Here is a 17977-nt window from a genome sequence, read left to right as displayed (position 1 = left end):
CCGCAAGGTTGTGAGATCAAATCCCCGAGCTGACATTCTCATTCTGCCACTGAGCAAGGCAGTTTATCCACTGTTCCCCTGGTGCCAATGATGTGGATGTCAATTAAGGTTTAGAGGGGTTGGATTAAATATGTAAAACACATTTTGGCTGAATGCATTCAGTTGTACAACTAACTAGTTATTCCCCTTTCCTTAAACCTGCACAGCATGACACACCATGTCCAAAACAGCTTTCACACCAAGGAAAACATACTGTGTGAAATAGACCACAACCTAGCTTGTCAAAACATAAGGAGAAGACATCGACCTGGGTTGACAAAATAGGAGATCTTGCTATTTCACTGAGTGTTCCTTTCCATCCCTAACCTGTCCATTTTCATGGGCTGGGAAGAGAGAAGTGTGATGGAGTAGTGTGAAAGCCATGAGGCAAAACACAGTTGTGGGCTGCTGGCTGATGCCAGTCGGATGGATAACTGCATAAGGATTCACAGATTAAAGCCTGAGTGTGCCTGCCAGCAGTGCAGAGACAGCGAGTCAGCAACATACTGTAAGACTCCTCTTGGCTACTGCCCCTCTAACTTCCTGTTTATCTGAAAGTTGGCCTGAGATGGGACTCAAAGCAACTCCGTTTTAGTGCCAAGACACAGAGAGCTACACCAGGGCACTAGGCTGTGATATCTTTGTCTATGATTTCAAATGGAGGTCAGACAGATGCACTATAAGATACAGTAAGGTGATATGAAGTGTAACCCATAGGCTAGTCTCTCTTAAGACATCATATTGAGGATGTGTAAGACCAGTCCGATGAGTCCGTTAGTTTGCCTTGCATTCAAAAAATATATAACTTCCAGCAACTGTGTTATTGTGCTATGCAGATAGTGAAATATACATCAATAAAACACAATTAATAGAGATGGTTAAATGTTCTTTACGGGTTATTTTGCACATATGCACTGTATTACAGAAGAGTATTAAGGCCAAGTGAAGATAAAATAAAGAAACGTGTGATGTGTGGTGGTGCTTGGATTTTTTTTTTGTTGCACTGATAGTACTTAAAAAACTCTAAATACTTTGAGAGAGTTGAAATTTTGAGAATAATGTCCAAATTAAATTTGTTGAATAGTTGCAATATTTCCATAATAAAATCTAAATACAATTTTGAGAATAAAGTATTTTGAGACTAAAGGCTAAAACTTTGGATATTTTTAGTTGGCTACTGCTACCTAACGGTATTGCGTACACATTCTGCATAACCGCAGCATTCGTAAGAGGCTGCAATGAAAACTAATGGGACTGTAGCGACTGTGTTAGCATCAAAATCCGGGATCTTAGCTACGTTTCTATTCAACCGTTGATTGACATGGAAATAAACCAATAGTATTTGAGGAACTATGGGGGAAAAAACGGACCCCTCTGATGCTGTAAAGCATGCATTATGCAACTCATACAGTCTCTTTCCACCAGGGGTAGCGTGTTTCTCACAGATTAAAAACAAGTGTAACCATATACACTTGTAAGAAACATTGATTATTATGGTCCTGTGTGGCTCAATTGGTAGAGCATGGTGCTTTCAATACCAGGGTTGTGGGTTTCATTCCCACAGGAGACCAATAAGTAAGTTGTTCTGGATAAGAGTGTCTGCTAAATGATGTAAATTATTTATGATTTTCATTTAAATGAGCTTTAGTATTAATACTATAATGGCTAATATTAAACTCATTTTTCATGAGAATGATGCTAATAGCAGTGGTCATCAATAACACACACTGAATCAATACATAATTAATTGCATAAGACTGATGTGCAGAATCATAAAAATAATACCACCGCGCCATACTCTGATCTGTCACCTGCTGACAAAGAGATTTCTTTTTTTTTGCTCTCACGTTTGCTGTGTTCACATATTTTGAAGTATACAGTTGAAGTCGGAAGTTTACATACACCTTAGCCAAATACATTCAAACTCAGTTTTTCAAAATTCGTGACATTTAATCCTAGTAAAAAAAGTCCCTGTTTTAGGCCAGTTAGGATCACCACTTTATTTTAAGAATGTGAAATGTCAGAATTATAGTAGAGAGAATGATTTATTTCAGCTTTCATTTCTATTATCACATTCCCAGTGGGTCAGAAGTTTACATACACTCAATTAGTATTTGGTAGCATTGCCTTTAAATTGTTTCACTTGGGTCAAATGTTTTGGGTAGCCTTCCACAAGCTTCCCACAATAAGTTGGGTGAATTTTGGCCCATTCCTCCTGACAGAGCTGGTGTAACTGAGTCAGGTTTGTTGGCCTCCTTGCATGCTTTTTCAGTTCTGCCCACACATTTTCTATAGGATTGAGGTTAGGGCTTGTGATGGCCACTCCAATACCTTGACTTTGTTGTCCTTAAGCCATTTTGCCACAACTTTGGAAGTATGCTTGGGGTCATTGTCCATTTGGAAGACCCATTTGTGACCAAGCGTTAACTTCCTGACTGATGTTTTGAGATGTTGCTTCAATATATCCACATCATTTTCCATCCTCATGATGCATCTATTTTGTGAAGTGCACCAGTCTCTCCTGTAGCAAGGCATTCCCACAACATGATGCTGCCACCCCCGTGCTTCACAGTTGGGATGGTGTTCCTTGGCTTGCAAGCCTCCCCTTTCTTCCTCCAAGCATAACAATGGTCATTATGGCCAAACAATTATATATTTTTTTCATCAGACCAGAGGACATTTTTCCAAAATGTACAATCTTTGTCCCCATGTGCAGTTGCAAACCATAGTCTGGCTTTTTTATGGCGGTTTTGGAGCAGTAGCTTCTTCCTTGCTGAGCGGCCTTTCAGGTTATGTTGATATAGGACTCGTTTTACTGTTGATATAGATACTTTTGTACCTGTTTCCTCCAGCACCTTCACAAGGTCCTTTGCTGTTGTTCTGGGATTGATTTGCACCTTTCGCTCCAAAGTACATTCATCTCTAGGAGACAGAACGCGTCTCCTTCCTGAGCGGTATGACGGCTGCATGTTCCCATGGTGTTTATACTTGTGTACTATTGTTTGTGCAGATGAACGTGGTACCTTCAATTACTTGTGTCATGCACAAAGTAGATGTCCTAACCGACTTGCCAAAACTATAGCTTGTTAACAAGAAATTTGTGGAGTGGTTGAAAAACGACTTTTAATGACTCCAACCTAAGTGTAGGCAAACTTCCGACTTCAACTGTATTTGCTGTGCCAACCTGTTCACGAGTGCTGTGTTCAATCATTGTGAAATCTCATGTGTGCAATAATGCATGGCAATTACGCATATCCTAAATAACTTACGCGTGCTATCTATTAAACTAGTTTGCAAATGACATGCTCTGATCCAAATTGAAACGTGACATTCCTGCGTGCCTCTCTTTCTACTCTTGATTGTGCACAGGTGAAGAAGATGAACGGGACTCCCTAAAAGACCAAAGTGCACACTCAGTTCGGTGATCTTTTACAGCATGTCACCATGCTGCAATAGTCATTAACTATGTGTAATGTTTCTGGACCATTGGCTTCCCTTTAAACAGGTACTGACAGGAGGCATGAGCCACCTCCCTCAGGCTCCTCTCAGCCATCACCTCCTCGTTAGCAGCCTGTAGCTGTTTTCGGGAGCGTAACGACGCAGTTTCTTGGGCAGTTGTTGGGCTTTTCCTGTCAAAATACAGTTTTTCAAAAAAATGGTTTGTTCATGCAACATAATTTATTAAGATAGGAAATGCCATAGGAAATGGACTCACAAATGTGGATATAATTTCCATATAATCCAACATAACGTCATTGCATATTTCATGTAACATCTGCTTCCAACTCACTCTCAAACACGTAGATAACTTTCCAGACCACTTTCCAGCTCACAAACACATAGATCCCCTGAACGCAGCTCACTCTACAGATCCCAATCACCGGAATTCTGATCACCTGTTCACACATCTGTAGGTCATTTACACACACTATTTAGTTCAGTTCCTTGCACTCCATCATTTTGAAGTATTGTTCGTTTTTGTTACATGGTTTATTCGGAGCACTGATCATTTTTTTGTATTAGCCATCCTGTGTATCATAGTTTTTGGCCATCCTCACCTACGATGCCTTTTTCCTGCCTGTACTTTTGCCAATCTGATTTTCTATCATCAACCTCTTGATCAGCCTGATCTCCCAGACTACGTGATTAGCCTTTCCCCTGCCTGTACTGTTACCTGTTTGGTCTCCCTGTGTATGACCTTCTGCCTGTCCCTGGACCCAGCTACCAGCCTCCTCCTGTGGTCCTTTACTAACAAACACCTGCTGCTCCCTGCGCTTGAAACCAGTCTGTCTCCCATTGTATTCATTACACATGGAAGTTCGTGTTACAACTGTTGTCAGTTGTTATACTTCTTTTTAATATTAATATTGTTGCTTTGTACAGGCATTTACTAACGTTAAGGAGTTACAATGATTTATCTCGCGCTATTGGAAGTTATAATATGAACCCTAATCATTCCCATGCTTTGTTCATTAACATTATATAAAGTAACATTATATTCCTTCATCTCTCTCTTTGAACAGACTCCAATCCATCCCCTCTCAAAATAAAGTTCCCTACTTTGTGTAACTCATATATTTAATGTTATTTATTTATTTAGCAATACATTATCAAATGGTGAGAGTAAATTTGATTACTTCTGAGTTCATCAATAGTTCATTCAATCAAATAGTTAATTTTTCGTGTCATCACTGAGAGCCAACATGACTCTCAAAAGCTGTGACAGCCGCAATTTACTTAACGCCATTGCGTTCTTTAATCATTGTCAGGTTAGAGTCCAAACAGTACCAGACGATAGGCAGTCTGGAGGTCAGAACAGACAGAGTGGTCAGGCAGGCGAGTTCGGAGTCAGGACAGGCAAGGGTCAAAACCAGGAGGACTAGAAACAAACAGAAACTGGGAAAAATAGGAGCAAGGAAAACCGCTGGTTGACTTGGCAAACAAGACAAACTGGCACAGAGAGACGGGAAACACAGGGATATATACACCGGGGATAATAAGCAACACCTGGAGGGGGTGGAGACAATCACAAGGACAGGTGAACTAGGTCAGGGTGTGACAGTGAGCAAAACTTCTACAACCATGTTAATCCTTCAACCCTAAAAGTCACAAAATGGTTCTGAAATATGGACTTCATACAAGTCAAACAACTTTTGTCAAGACTAAATTAGTCAAAGAACTCCTTCCTAATCTACAGCTGTAGAACTGCCCTCCAGTGAAGTTAACATAACATGGCCGACAACAAGAAAACGATCCCATGCAAAGCTAGAGGAACATGAGACATTACTCATGTATATTTGGCCACAGAAGTTCTCTCTTTTCAGAAAGCATTTCTCTTCCCTCTAATGATGAGGGATCTCCGTCTCTGACTAACAGGGTTGTCTGGATTGTCTATGGGTGCCTCCCAAATGGCTCCTTAATCCCTATAGTGCACTTCTTTTGACTAAAGCCTTGTGGACCAATGGGGAATAGGGTGCCATTTTGGACACAGACTTCATAATGTCCCAAACCCCTGATAACAAGATCCTTCTAACTAGGCAGGGGATGTTAGTGACTGAGCGACCATTAGGCCTTCAGATCCCCATTACAACTCATGAAGGAATAGGCATGGTGCTACCTTGTCATTTAGGTACTACTCAATGTTAATCCCAGTGGTAACAACTGATTACTCAGAGTTTCAACCTCACAGTTTAGGGCCTTGAAAGCTGGTGCTGGTTGATGAGTAGTTCTAGTGGGCGGAGGCTGTTGGGAAGGCTTTTGTGAAAACATACTTATATCCATAGAGAGCATGGAAGGTGGAGTCCATGGCAAGTGGTTAAAAACTGTGGTCAGACATGAGAAACCACCGGAATTAGAGTTGCATTTATGCATTCAAATGTAATACTTTTGATAAACCTTCCAGGGATTTCTCAAAAACACAATTTTCTACTCTTGCAGGAGTTTGAGATTACAATCGTGTATTGTGTACAAAATTGGAAGTCAGAGCCTATCACAAAGCCTATCACAAAGCTTCAAGATTCAAAAGTAGGGCACCAAAATACACAATATCAATATTGCAAGAGAGGCTGACAATTTTGAAACAAGTTTCACAACCCCCTATCCAGTATCCATATTGACCAACACACTCACAGAATAGCTGTGAGTTAGAGCAGAGTGGAGAAGCAAGGTAAAATGATGTCAGCGGTGGGATCTCCTGACAGTAATCCAATGTGATTGACAAAACTGACCATTTAGCGCAACCCAACGGTAAATGAATGGCAATGTGACCCAATTGCTGTTTAGAGAGTGTGGTTTGGTTGAAAGAACGTTGTGTAAATGGCAGTCCTTGACCTTTTGTGGGAGTGCAAACGGAATCAGTCCAGGTCTGGTTTCTCAGACTTTCAGAATGATCGAAAAAGATAGCAGATTTACAGGTAATGTAACAGATCTTGTCCTCCTTTTCTGAGGAGGAGTAGCGAGAAGGATCGGAAGACCAATGTGCAGCGCGGTAAGTGTCCATAATGTTTCATCAAACGCAACAGAACACTGGAACAAAACAATAAACGAAACAGTCCCATGTGGTCACAAACACTGACACGGAAGACATACACCCACAACTCAAAAGTGAAATCAGGCTACCTAAGTATGATTCTCAATCAGGGACAACGATTGACAGCTGCCTCTGATTGAGAACCATACTACGCCGAACACAGAAATCCCAAAGTATAGAAAAACATACATAGACAACCCACCCAACTCACACCCTGACCATACTAAAACAAAGACATAACAAAGGAACTAAGGTCAGAACATTACAGGTAAATCATAATCGTAAATCATAATAAGTTAAGATTGAACTTTCATAATGTTTTGTCATTGTTTTTGTGGAGCGAGGGTCAAAGCAAACGTGCTCTTCATGTCAACAACATCATTTTACATCATTGTTTCCACACAGTGAAAAACATTTACACATTGTTTTTTCAAGAGTGGTTTTGCCTTGATACTATGTGGGTATGAAAGTTGCAGAATGTGAACAAAAATGTAAATGCAACTTGCAACCATTTCAAAGATTTTACTGAGTTACAGTTCATATAAGGAAATTAGTCAATTGAAATGTTTTCATTGGGCCCTAATCTATGGATTTCATTTGACTCCAGTCATTGTCCAGTGTGACCACCATCATGCAGAGCGATGCATCTCCTTCGCATTGAGCTTATCAGGCTGTTGATTGTGGCCTGTGGAATGTTGTCCCACTCCTGGATATTAGTGGGAACTGGAACAAGCTGTAGTACATGTCGATCCAGAGCATCACAAACATGCTCAATGGGTGACATGTCTGATGAGTATACAAGCCATGGAAGAAATGGGAATTGTCTACAGATCCTTGCGACATGGGGCTGTGCATTATCTTGCTGAAACATGTGACCCGTTTCAGGAAACTAGGCGTATGTCGCGGGTCACTACTTCACAGGAGAGCCATTTGAAAGTAAATCTTTTTTTTTTTAATCAAAACTCGTTTTTTGGGGCAGAAATCCCTTCTCGAACATGTGAACGTTCATGTGCCTTAATAGCAAACTTGTATGCCATCTGTGAATACGCATAAATTGTTCAATTATGAGCCTAGTTGGTTTAGCCATGGAAAAAGGGAGCAACCTTCCCGCTAACCATGAATGGCTGAGATAATGAGTGGGCTGGACATGCCAAAGATGAGTTTGGATCAGTCTGTCATATAGTACGCTTCTGTGTATTTGAGCTGGAAAGTATGTCTAGGTAATCCTGTCTAATGCGTATTTTTGAAAAATGTATTGCATAGTAAAACTGCATAAGTGTGGCTCTCCACCTTCTGGAGAACTGAGTTTTGAAATCAATGGAATTCAAGTAGGATAGCTAAGGAGATGTGGAAAACACCTGTCTCCGGATTACATCTTCAAACTATGAGCAACCATGGCATCCGACAGGAGATGCGTCCATCCATGATGTATACGGTAAGATAGTCTAGCGAGCTACATTTTCAGATATTGGTTAGCTATCTGCAGATTCATACAGGGTAGTAATGTCATGAGTTGTGATTCTGGTTCATTGTTTAGCTGGCTAGCTACATGTCTTAAAAAAAGACTCCACTATGCAAGTATCCATTTGAATAGAATGTCACTATGACAACTGTTGATAGACGCTGGTTAGCTACCTACAGATTCGTGCAGGGTAGTAACGTCATAAGTTTTGATTATGGTTCATTGTTTAGCTAACTAGCTACATGTCTTAATAAAAGACTCCACTATGCAAGTAACCATTTCGGGTGTATTCGTAAATTCCATCTGGCCATCTACTCCGATTTCAGAGCACTCTCGTCTGAGAGTACCAGAGCGTAGAATAACTGTTGAATTTACAAATGCACAACACCAGTTGAATATGGCCATGTCAGTAAACGTTGGCAAAAAAAGCATCATTAAATTGTTGCCAGCAGCACAGTTGCAGTCACCAACGCGCTTGATAACATGAAAACAGCCTAACCATCTCTGCTAGGGTGAGTAAAATGGTAAGAGTTTGGGTGGGGGCTCAAGCTTAAGAGGGTGTGAACGATTCTGAATGGGTGTAGACAAAGAAGAGCTCTCCAGTAGGTATCAAACATTCAAAGTCCATTTTCTCAAAAGTGAGGTTACAAGTTTAGCAACTTTCAAAGCAGAATTACCTTTCCATGATTTCTCAAATGTAGTGAATGATATACCATGTTGTAGCTTTGTGTCTCTGTTTTTATCCAATGTAAAAAATAAAAATATATCAAATTTTGCTACATACCACCGAATCAAGGTGGTCGGTCACACATGAAGTGATGGCTTGGCGGATGAATGGTACAACAATGGGCCTCAGGATCTCGTCACTGTATCTTTGTGCATTCAAATTGCCATCGATAAAATGCAATTGTGTTCATTGTCCGTGGCTTTTGCCTGTCCATATCATATCCCCACCTCCACAATGGGGTACTCTGTTCACAACGTTAACATTAGCAAACTGCTTTCCCACACAACGCCATCTGTCCGGTACAGTTGAAACCGAGATTCATCTGTGAAGAGCACACTTCTCAAGCATGCCAGTGGCCATCAAAGCTGAGCATTTTCCCACTGAAGTTGGTTACGACGCCAAACTGCAGTCAGATCAAGACCCTGGTGAGGACGACGAGGATGCAAATGAGCATCCCTGAGACGGTTTCTGAAAGTTTGTGCAGAAATTATTTGGTTGTACAAACCCGCAGTTTCATCAGCTGTCCGGGTGGCTGGTCTCAGACACACAATTTGAGAAAAATAAGCTATTTTTGCATATGGAACATTTCTGGGATATTTTATTTCAGTTCATCAAACATGGGAACAAACATGTACATGTTCCGTTTATATTTGTGTTCAGTATACTTGACCTAGAAACTATGTCTGAACCATACTGGTAACCCAACACTTGTGTGTGTGTGTGTATGTGTGTGTGTGTGTGTGTGTGTGTGTGTGTGTGTGTGTGTGTGTGTGTGTGTGTGTGTGTGTGTGTGTGTGTGTGTGTGTGTGTGTGGACATGGACTCACCAGCACGCGGTCTCCCACTCGAAGGTCCTTATCCCCGCCTTTCTTGACCGAGCCGCTGTCGGACATGTTGGAACCTGACTCGTTACCCGTCTTCACCGAACTGTTGAGCATGCCTTCCCTGAGTGGCATAACCACGCGCTGTCCAGCGGGCGAAGCCCCGTTGACGCCATGGAGCGTCAGGTTCTGAGCCGTCAGGGAATCAGCAGAGTGGCCTTCGCTCCCTTCGCCCACCGGTTGCCTGGTGAGCTTGGAGGGGCGCGTGAAGATGCCCTGGTGTGGCTGGCACTCAAAGTAGCGCACGCCGCCCACAGAGCCGTCATTTTTGCCCAACAGGTCGTTGAGGACCACCCCAGCCCACTGTCCCGGGGCGAACTGGGTCTCGCCCAGGTAGGCGATGACGCCCGGTTTGACCCCGTTGACCCAGACACGTTCGCCAACTACGTAGTCCCCCAGGACATCGTCCCCTACCTCGGATGTTTTGGAGCACGACTTCTCCGAGGCATTGCTGCTGGGGAGTGGGGAGGTCTGCTTGTGTGGGGAGTCTATGGAGGTAGAGAGAGAGATTATGAGATCATGTAGGCTACAATCATGGAATTCCTATTTACATTCATTACTATTGTAGACAGAGTATAGGTTACAATCAGATAATTCCTATATTCATTCAAATGGACATTGATCTACAGTATGGCTTTAATTACAATGATGAAGAGCAGTGTATGCCATAGGAACAAAAGTGCTGAAGAGGGGAGAGAAAAGGCGATTACATACAGGTCTACAAACAAATCATGTGAAAAAATAATCAACTAAACAATGTCGCTTGTCTATAGGATTAATATATTGTGTTGTATGCAGGTTACAGTCCAGTTTTCTCATGCATGGACACAAACTGCTGAAATAAGGAATTCAGTCATAATACAAATGTAGAAGATCTATAATAGTGATGCGTGGGTTTGACGGGTTTAGGGTCATGGCATATTGAATGGATGAAGAGCGGGTGGGTGGCGGGCACGTTGAATAAAGAGAAAACAATGCATTCAAAATCCAGTCACTCAAGCATCTATTTATCCAATTTCGTCATATCACATCACAAAACGGTGTTTATGTGAGGTTAGCCATTACTCTACTTCCTAGTGAAAACTGTTTGTGAGATTATCTCTCATGTAATGATGACTTGACCGGTGCTTTGCTGTTTGACACATGATGTTTAGACGAGCACTATCCATTCTGGTGAGAGAGACACAAGCTGTTAACTGTAGCAAGGAGGCTAAACTGTGTGTGTGCGTGTGTGTGTGTGTGTGTGTGTGTGTGTGTGTGTGTGTGTGTGTGTGGTTGGTGCCAGGACTGTCTCTCTGAAACCCAAACAGTGGGGGAGGGGGCCCAATGGCTGTTTGTAATGCCTCAATTGCTCCCATATGTTGTGAGACCGATAGACTTGGTTGCAAAATGGGTACTACATTGAACAAAAGAATGTGGGTTTTAGCATGATAATTCAGTTTTGAAACTTAATGGGGTCTTACAATGGCATTTATGGAGGTACAGTGCCTTCAGAAAGTATTAACACCCCTTGACTTTTTCCACATTTCGTTGTGTTATTGCCTGAATTTAAAGTTAGTACATTTCAATTTTGTGTTACTGGCCTACACACAATAACCCATAATGTCAAAGTGGGATTTATGTTTTGATACATTTTTACCAATTAATACATCTGAAATGTTTTAAGTAAATAAGTATTCAACCCCTTTGTTATGGCAAGCCTAAATAAGTTCAGGAGTAAAAATGTGCTTAACAAGTCACATAATAAGTTGCATGGACATAAGTTGCATGGACAATAGTGCAATAATAATGTTTAACATGATTTTGAATGACTACCTCATCTCTGTACCCCACACATATGATTAGCTGTAAGGTCCCTCAGTCGAGATGTGTATTTCAAACACAGATTCAACCACAAAGACCAGGGAGGATTTCCAATGCATCTATTGGTACATGGGTAAAACATTTTAAAGCAGACATTGAAATTTGAGCATGGTGAAGTTATTAATTACACTTTGGATTGTGTATCAATACTCGGAGTCACTACAAAGATACAGGTGTCCTTCCTAACTCAGCTGCCGGAGAGGAAGGACACTGCTCAAAAAACAGTTACTATGATAGAAAACAGAGGATGGACCAACATTGTAGTTACTTCACAATACTAACCTAAATATTCCAAAACATGCATCCTGTTTGGAATAAGGCACTAAAGTAAAACTGCAAAACATTATGCAAAGAAATGCACTTTATGTCCTGAATACAAAGTGTTTTGATAGTGGCATATCCAACACAACACATCACTGAGTACCACTTCATATTTTCAAGCATGATGGTGGCTGCATCATGTTATGGGTATGCTTGTCATCGGCAAGGACTAGGGAGTTTTTAAAAAATCACAAAAAAAACAAAACAGAATAAAGCCAAGCACAAGCAAATCCTAGAGAAAAACCTGGTTCAATCTGCTTTCCAACAGACCCTGGGAGACAAATTCACCTTTCAGCAAGACAATAACCTAAAACACAAGGCTAAATATACACTGAAGTTGCTTACAAAGACAACATTGAATGTTTCTGAGTGGCCTAGTTACAGTTTGGACTTAAATTGGCATGCAAATCTATGGCAATACTTGAAAATGGCTGTCTAGCAATGATCAACAACCAAGTTGACAGATCTTGAAGAGTTAAAAAATAATAACGTGCAAATATTGTACAACCCAGGTGTGCAAAGCTCTTAAGAGACTGACACAGAAAGACTCACAGCTGTAATTGCTGCCATAGGTGATTCTATATTGCTATATATATATTTTTTAGTATTTTTTTTACACTGTTTCTTCCACTTTGACATTAGAGTATTTTGTCAAATGTGTAAAAAGCTAAGGGGTGTGAATACTTTCTGAAGGTACTGTAGTGTATGTTCCCCCGCAGGAATGTAACATTCACCACTTAGAATACATTTTGTTTTGTACAATGTGTTTTACGGTAATTCATTAGAAATCCATACACTGTAATTGCATGAATAAAGAGTGATTATAACGTAAATCTTGATGGGTTACAGAATACAATAATGTCGTACATTAAACAAAACCAAATCAAACAATGTCATTAAGGCAACTGTATTTTGATGCCAACACAAAATACACACGTTTAAGTGTAATGGGTGTTTCAGTAGGTACCTAAGTAGGAAAAACTTCAGTATTTAGCTTGTGTGGAGATTCAAGCAGCACTGATAAACTCTAGTCTTTCTTGACAAAGACTAGAATATGCTGGATGAAACTCTGTCTACGTCCCAAATGGCAACCTATTCCCTATGTAGTGCAGTGCTACTTTTGACAAGGACCCATAGGGTCTGGTCAAAAGTAGTGCACTATTTGGGGAATTTGGAGCCATTTGGGACACTGCCCCTGCTTCCAACAGCTACTCTTTCTGGCCATAACTAATGTGTTTGAAAAGGTTTATTAAATCTGAACTTCCACTATATTTGGGACTCTTATAGAAAAGGGCATAGCCTACGATTGACAGTTGCTAGTGTACATTAAAATGTAATTTTAACCCCAAATAAAGTGATTTATAATGTCATGATGAAAGTCACTTGTACCCTTCATATTTTAAGTTATTATACCTCCAAAACAGATACTTTTTTTTACCAAACAAAGCTTTGCACATCGGCCACATGACAATGAGGACAATGTCCTGTGAGGTCATGTGTGTTGTGCTTGCGTAGGTAATGTGTGTGTACTATGCAGTATGTTTGTGTTGGTGTGTATGTGTATGTGTGTATGTGTGAAGTAATAAAGTGTGTGCAGTAGCAGGTGCTGTATGTAATATCTTGTGCAGTAGCAGGGGGTATGGGTGTGTGAGCATGCCCCTGCTTGTGCATGTTGTGTATATCACATGTGTGAGCTTTGTCAACACCATGGCCCTGTGCCACATCACTGGGCCAACACAGAGAAGAACCCTACCCACCCCCTTCTCCCTCTACAAGTCCCACCAGACAAACAAGCATGCACCAAAAAAAGACAGGCGCAGTGCTAGTCCAAGTGGCTGGGTTGCCGGGGCAACGGAAGATCGAGGGGAAAATGAGGCGGGCAGGAGGAAGAGCAAGAACACAGGCCTCACTTTCACTATTGTGCCTAGCCACCTCCCACCACCATCTGAATCCAACTATTCAAACCAGCCCTACACAATCACCCCACCACAACTCCTTAGAACACCCCCTCCCTCTCCCTCCCTCACACTCACTCTCTCTCCCCTTGCTCTTTCCCTCTCTCTCTCTGCCTCTTTCTCTTCATCTCTCTCTTTCTCTCTCTCTGACTGAGAACTGAAAGCTTTCAGAGAGACTTAAGTCCAATAAGTGAAGTTGAACATTTCTTTGGCTTCCCTAATAATAAACTGATGGTTATTCCTCATACAAATACTATAGCTAATGTGTAGCATTCACGATTGTGGGGCTGATTTTAAGGACAGTGAGAGAAGGAGAGACTAGTACTACGCTTTTAGGGGCGATACCTAAACACCTTTCTCTCTGTTATGATTCTTTGTTTCGACAGTTACAAGGACATGACCTCCAAAGATAGAACCATTGGGAGCAGTTATGAGGTAATACCATGTAAGCTTTTATGAGATTGACAAAATATTTTTAGCAGGGTTGGGTCATTCCATTTCAATTCGGTCAATTTAATTTTCAAGGAAATTCTCCTAAATGTTTCTCTATAACCAAGATTCCATCCTGTAAAGTACACGTTGGATGTAAAATGTCACGACATGCATGTTGGAAAGAGCAAATTTGTCTGTAAACATTCCAAATGTCGACAAAACAAAATACACTAGACAATTAGGTATATTTTTTGTTTCTGTTAAATATATTATGCAAGAAATGGAGGTGGAAACGCCTTAATGTGCAAATATTTATAGTATAACCATCATATTGAAGTAAACTTGGGAGTGGCACAATGATATGTTGTGTGGTCCTCCCACTACGACTCGGGAAAGCATGCAGTAAAATAAGTAATGATGAACTTGAAAGGGTGGTGAAAGTGCAAGGTTATGAGCTTGATGCTGCTTTCCAATAAATATTGAGGGTCTTATTCTGGTGACATGATGATAGATGCTTGGCTGCTGTTTGACAAATAAAAAGAATCTCGCTCTTATCCATAATCTCATCATGTAGGTATCCTACTCGCACTGTATCTGCGAGTTGTTGGCTAGACCGCACTTGCCAAGACCAGAGTGGGCACAAATTTCGCTATGATGGAAACACATGTCTGGTGGGAAAATGTACATATAGTTTTTATGCAGATTTTAGAATATTCATATAAAAAGCTGTCACCAATTGTATGGAAACCTAGCTTTTAAGAACATTTTTGAATTGGAATTTCAGTCTACTTCCTGAATTGACTGAATTTAAATTGAATTTACCACAACCCAGATGTGTTGTCCCTAATACAGTTCAAGTCGGAAGTTTACATACAGTACACTTAGGTTGGAGTCATTAAAACTTGTTTTTAAACCACTCCACAAATTTCTTGTTAACAAACTATAGTTTTGGCAAGTCGTTTAGGACATCTACATCTAATTGTTTACAGACAGATTATTTCACTTATAATTTACTGTATCACAATTCCAGTGGGTCAGAAGTTTACATACACTAAGTTGACTGTGCCTTTAATAAACAGCTTGGAAAATTCCAGAAAATGATGTCATGGCTTTAGAAGCTTCTGATAGGCTAATTGACATAATTTGAGTCAATTGGAGGTGTACCTGTGGATGTATTTCAAGGCCTACCTTCAAACTCAGTGCCTCTTTGCTTGACAACAGTGGGAAAATCAAAAGAAATCAGCCAAGATCTCAGAAAAAGGTTGTAGACCTCCACAAGTCTGGTCTATCCTTGGGAGCAATTTCCAAACGCCTGAAGGTACCACGTTCATCTGTACAAACAATAGTACGCAATTATGAACACCATGGGACCACGCAGCTGTCATACTGCTCTGGAAGGAGATTTGTTCTGTCTCCTAGAGATTAACGTACTTTGGTGTGAAAAGTGCAAATCAATTCCAGAACAGCAAAGGACCTTGTGAAGATGCTGGAGGAAACAGGTACAAAATTATCTTTATCCACAGTAAAATTTGTCCTATATCGACATAACCTGAAAGGCCGCTCAGCAAGGAAGAAGCCACCGCTCCAAAACCTCCATAAAAAAAGCCAGACTACGGTTTGCTGGTGCACATGGGGACAAATATTGTGCTTTTTGGAGAAATGTCCTCTGGTCTGATTAAACAAAAATAGAACTGTTTGGCCATAATCACTATCGTTACGTTTGGAGGAAAAAGGGGGAGGCTTGCAAGCCGAAGAACACCATCCCAACCATGAAGCACGGGGGTGGCAGCATCATATTGTGGGGGTGCTTTGCTGCAGGAGGGACCGGTGCACTTCACAAAATAGATGGCATCAAGAGGTAGGAAAATTATGTGGATATATTGAAGCAACACCTCAAGACATCAGTCAGGAAGTTAAAGCTTGGTCGCAAATGGGTCTTCCAAATGGACAATGACCCCAAGCATACTTCCAAAGTTGTGGCAAAATGGCTTAAGGACAACAGAGTCAAGCTATTGGAGTGGCCATCACAAAGCCCTGACCTCAATCTTATAGAAAATGTGTGGGCAGAACTGAAAAAGCATGTGTGAGCAAGGAGGCCTACAAACCTGACTCAGTTACACCAGCTCTGTCATGAGGAATGGGCCAAAATTCACCCAACATATTGTGGGAAGCTTGTGGAAGGCTATCCGAACTGTTTGACCCAAGTTAAACAATGTAAAGGCAATGCTACCAAATACTAATTGAGTGTATGTAAACTTCTGACCCACTGGGAGTGTGATGAAAGAAATAAAAGCTGAAATAAATAACTAACTCTACTATTATTCTGACATTTCACATTCTTAAAATAAAGTAGTGATCCTAACTGACCTAAGAATTTTTACTCGGATTAAATGTCAGGAATTGTGAAAAACTGAGTTTAAATGTATTTGGCTAAGGTGTATGTGAACTTCCAACTTTAACTGTATGTTGGTGCACCATTATATATAATCACAATACATTTCTAAATTGAAAAAGTAGCCTTTTGGTATTGAAAACCAAGGAGGATGAACAGACAGGACAACAAGAGGAAATTATCTAGGCCTGCCTACTTTTTATCAAATCAATTGGATCTAAAAGGGAAGAGTATGTAATGTATTATATCACCAATCAACGACAGAAAAAATGGCAATGATCTTGAACTAAAAAGGAAATTAGAGCAGGGCTATTAGTACACAAATGGAAATTTGATGACCAAACAGCTATTCACACAATAGCCCTAACCTGATTCTCTGTGTGCACTGCAGGCAGGCAGCTGATGAACACTGATGTGGGAAAGGATGACAGTCAGTTAGTAGGATTAGGTCAATTACTATGACTACCAGCTGTTCCTGAAATGACCCTGATCTAGAAAAATATTATAGAGACTAAGTTTGGATTTTTTTTGCTGTGGAGCCATGGTTGTAGATGTTATAATGTTGGCTTATGGATGCATGCGTAAAGGGGCCTCCTCCGTAAGGGGGCTTGAGAAATGGGGACATTCAATGAATAAGATAATTCAGTGGCATTGTTTTGTTTGTTCTGGTAACTGAGAGGGCCTTGAAGTAGGCCGATATACTAAGTCCTACCTCTACCGATTAAATATACTTCCTTTTTACATAAATAAAGCATTGTTAATATTGCTCACAAGATATATTCATATTGTGTTACAAAACTGTGCATGGAGAGAGGCATTTTACCAACATTCAATAACTAAGATAATTCACACGACTTTGTGAATTTGGATAATTGAGAAGGAATTCAAATAACACTATTAGTAATTTGAAACAATGTTAGTCCTACATCTCTTAAAATAACTATCTATTGATAGGTAATTATGCATCATCTATTGGTAGTTATACTTACAACATACACTACATACACTGCACTGCAAAATAGTCATTTTGAAGGAGGAACAAAAAATAAACAAAAAAACATATGCACTCTCAAAGGCATTACTGCTATGCATGATTCTCATTTACCCATGACTGTACTTCCTGTGTTTTTCTCTTTCCTTTCCTTTGCTCACAACATTCCACCGGCAACTTAAACCATGACACGGCTGCCTCTGATTGAACTCTCCCATACAGGCTAATGCAAATAACAAGACAGCAGAAGCAGCCCAGACTCCCCCAGACAGTGTTTGGCCTCCTGTAGGCTAATATCAGCCGAGTGCAGCTCGGAGGCAGAGTCTAGCTGTAATTTTGCAGAAAGCTGTGCCAGTGTTACACACGCATCTATGGCGTTAGGGTCA

At 40.7% G+C, this 17977-nt stretch overlaps 1 protein-coding gene across 5 annotated transcripts in view; it reads right to left on the bottom strand.

Annotated features, from left to right (window-relative positions):
* The window catches only part of LOC118390924 (CAP-Gly domain-containing linker protein 2-like), a 73500-nt gene that overhangs the window by 46568 nt on the left and 8955 nt on the right, over positions 1–17977 (bottom strand). For all 5 annotated transcript variants that reach the window (XM_035781756.2, XM_035781755.2, XM_035781757.2 and 2 more), the window contains exon 3: positions 9584–10125. In XM_035781756.2, the coding sequence (XP_035637649.1) occupies positions 9584–10125 (542 nt within the window). The remainder of the gene's footprint in view (positions 1–9583; positions 10126–17977) is intronic.

Source organism: Oncorhynchus keta, chromosome 12, assembly GCF_023373465.1.
Source record: "Oncorhynchus keta strain PuntledgeMale-10-30-2019 chromosome 12, Oket_V2, whole genome shotgun sequence".
NCBI classification, from domain to species: Eukaryota; Metazoa; Chordata; class Actinopteri; order Salmoniformes; family Salmonidae; genus Oncorhynchus; species Oncorhynchus keta.
This window is presented reverse-complemented; position numbering and strand designations above follow the sequence as displayed.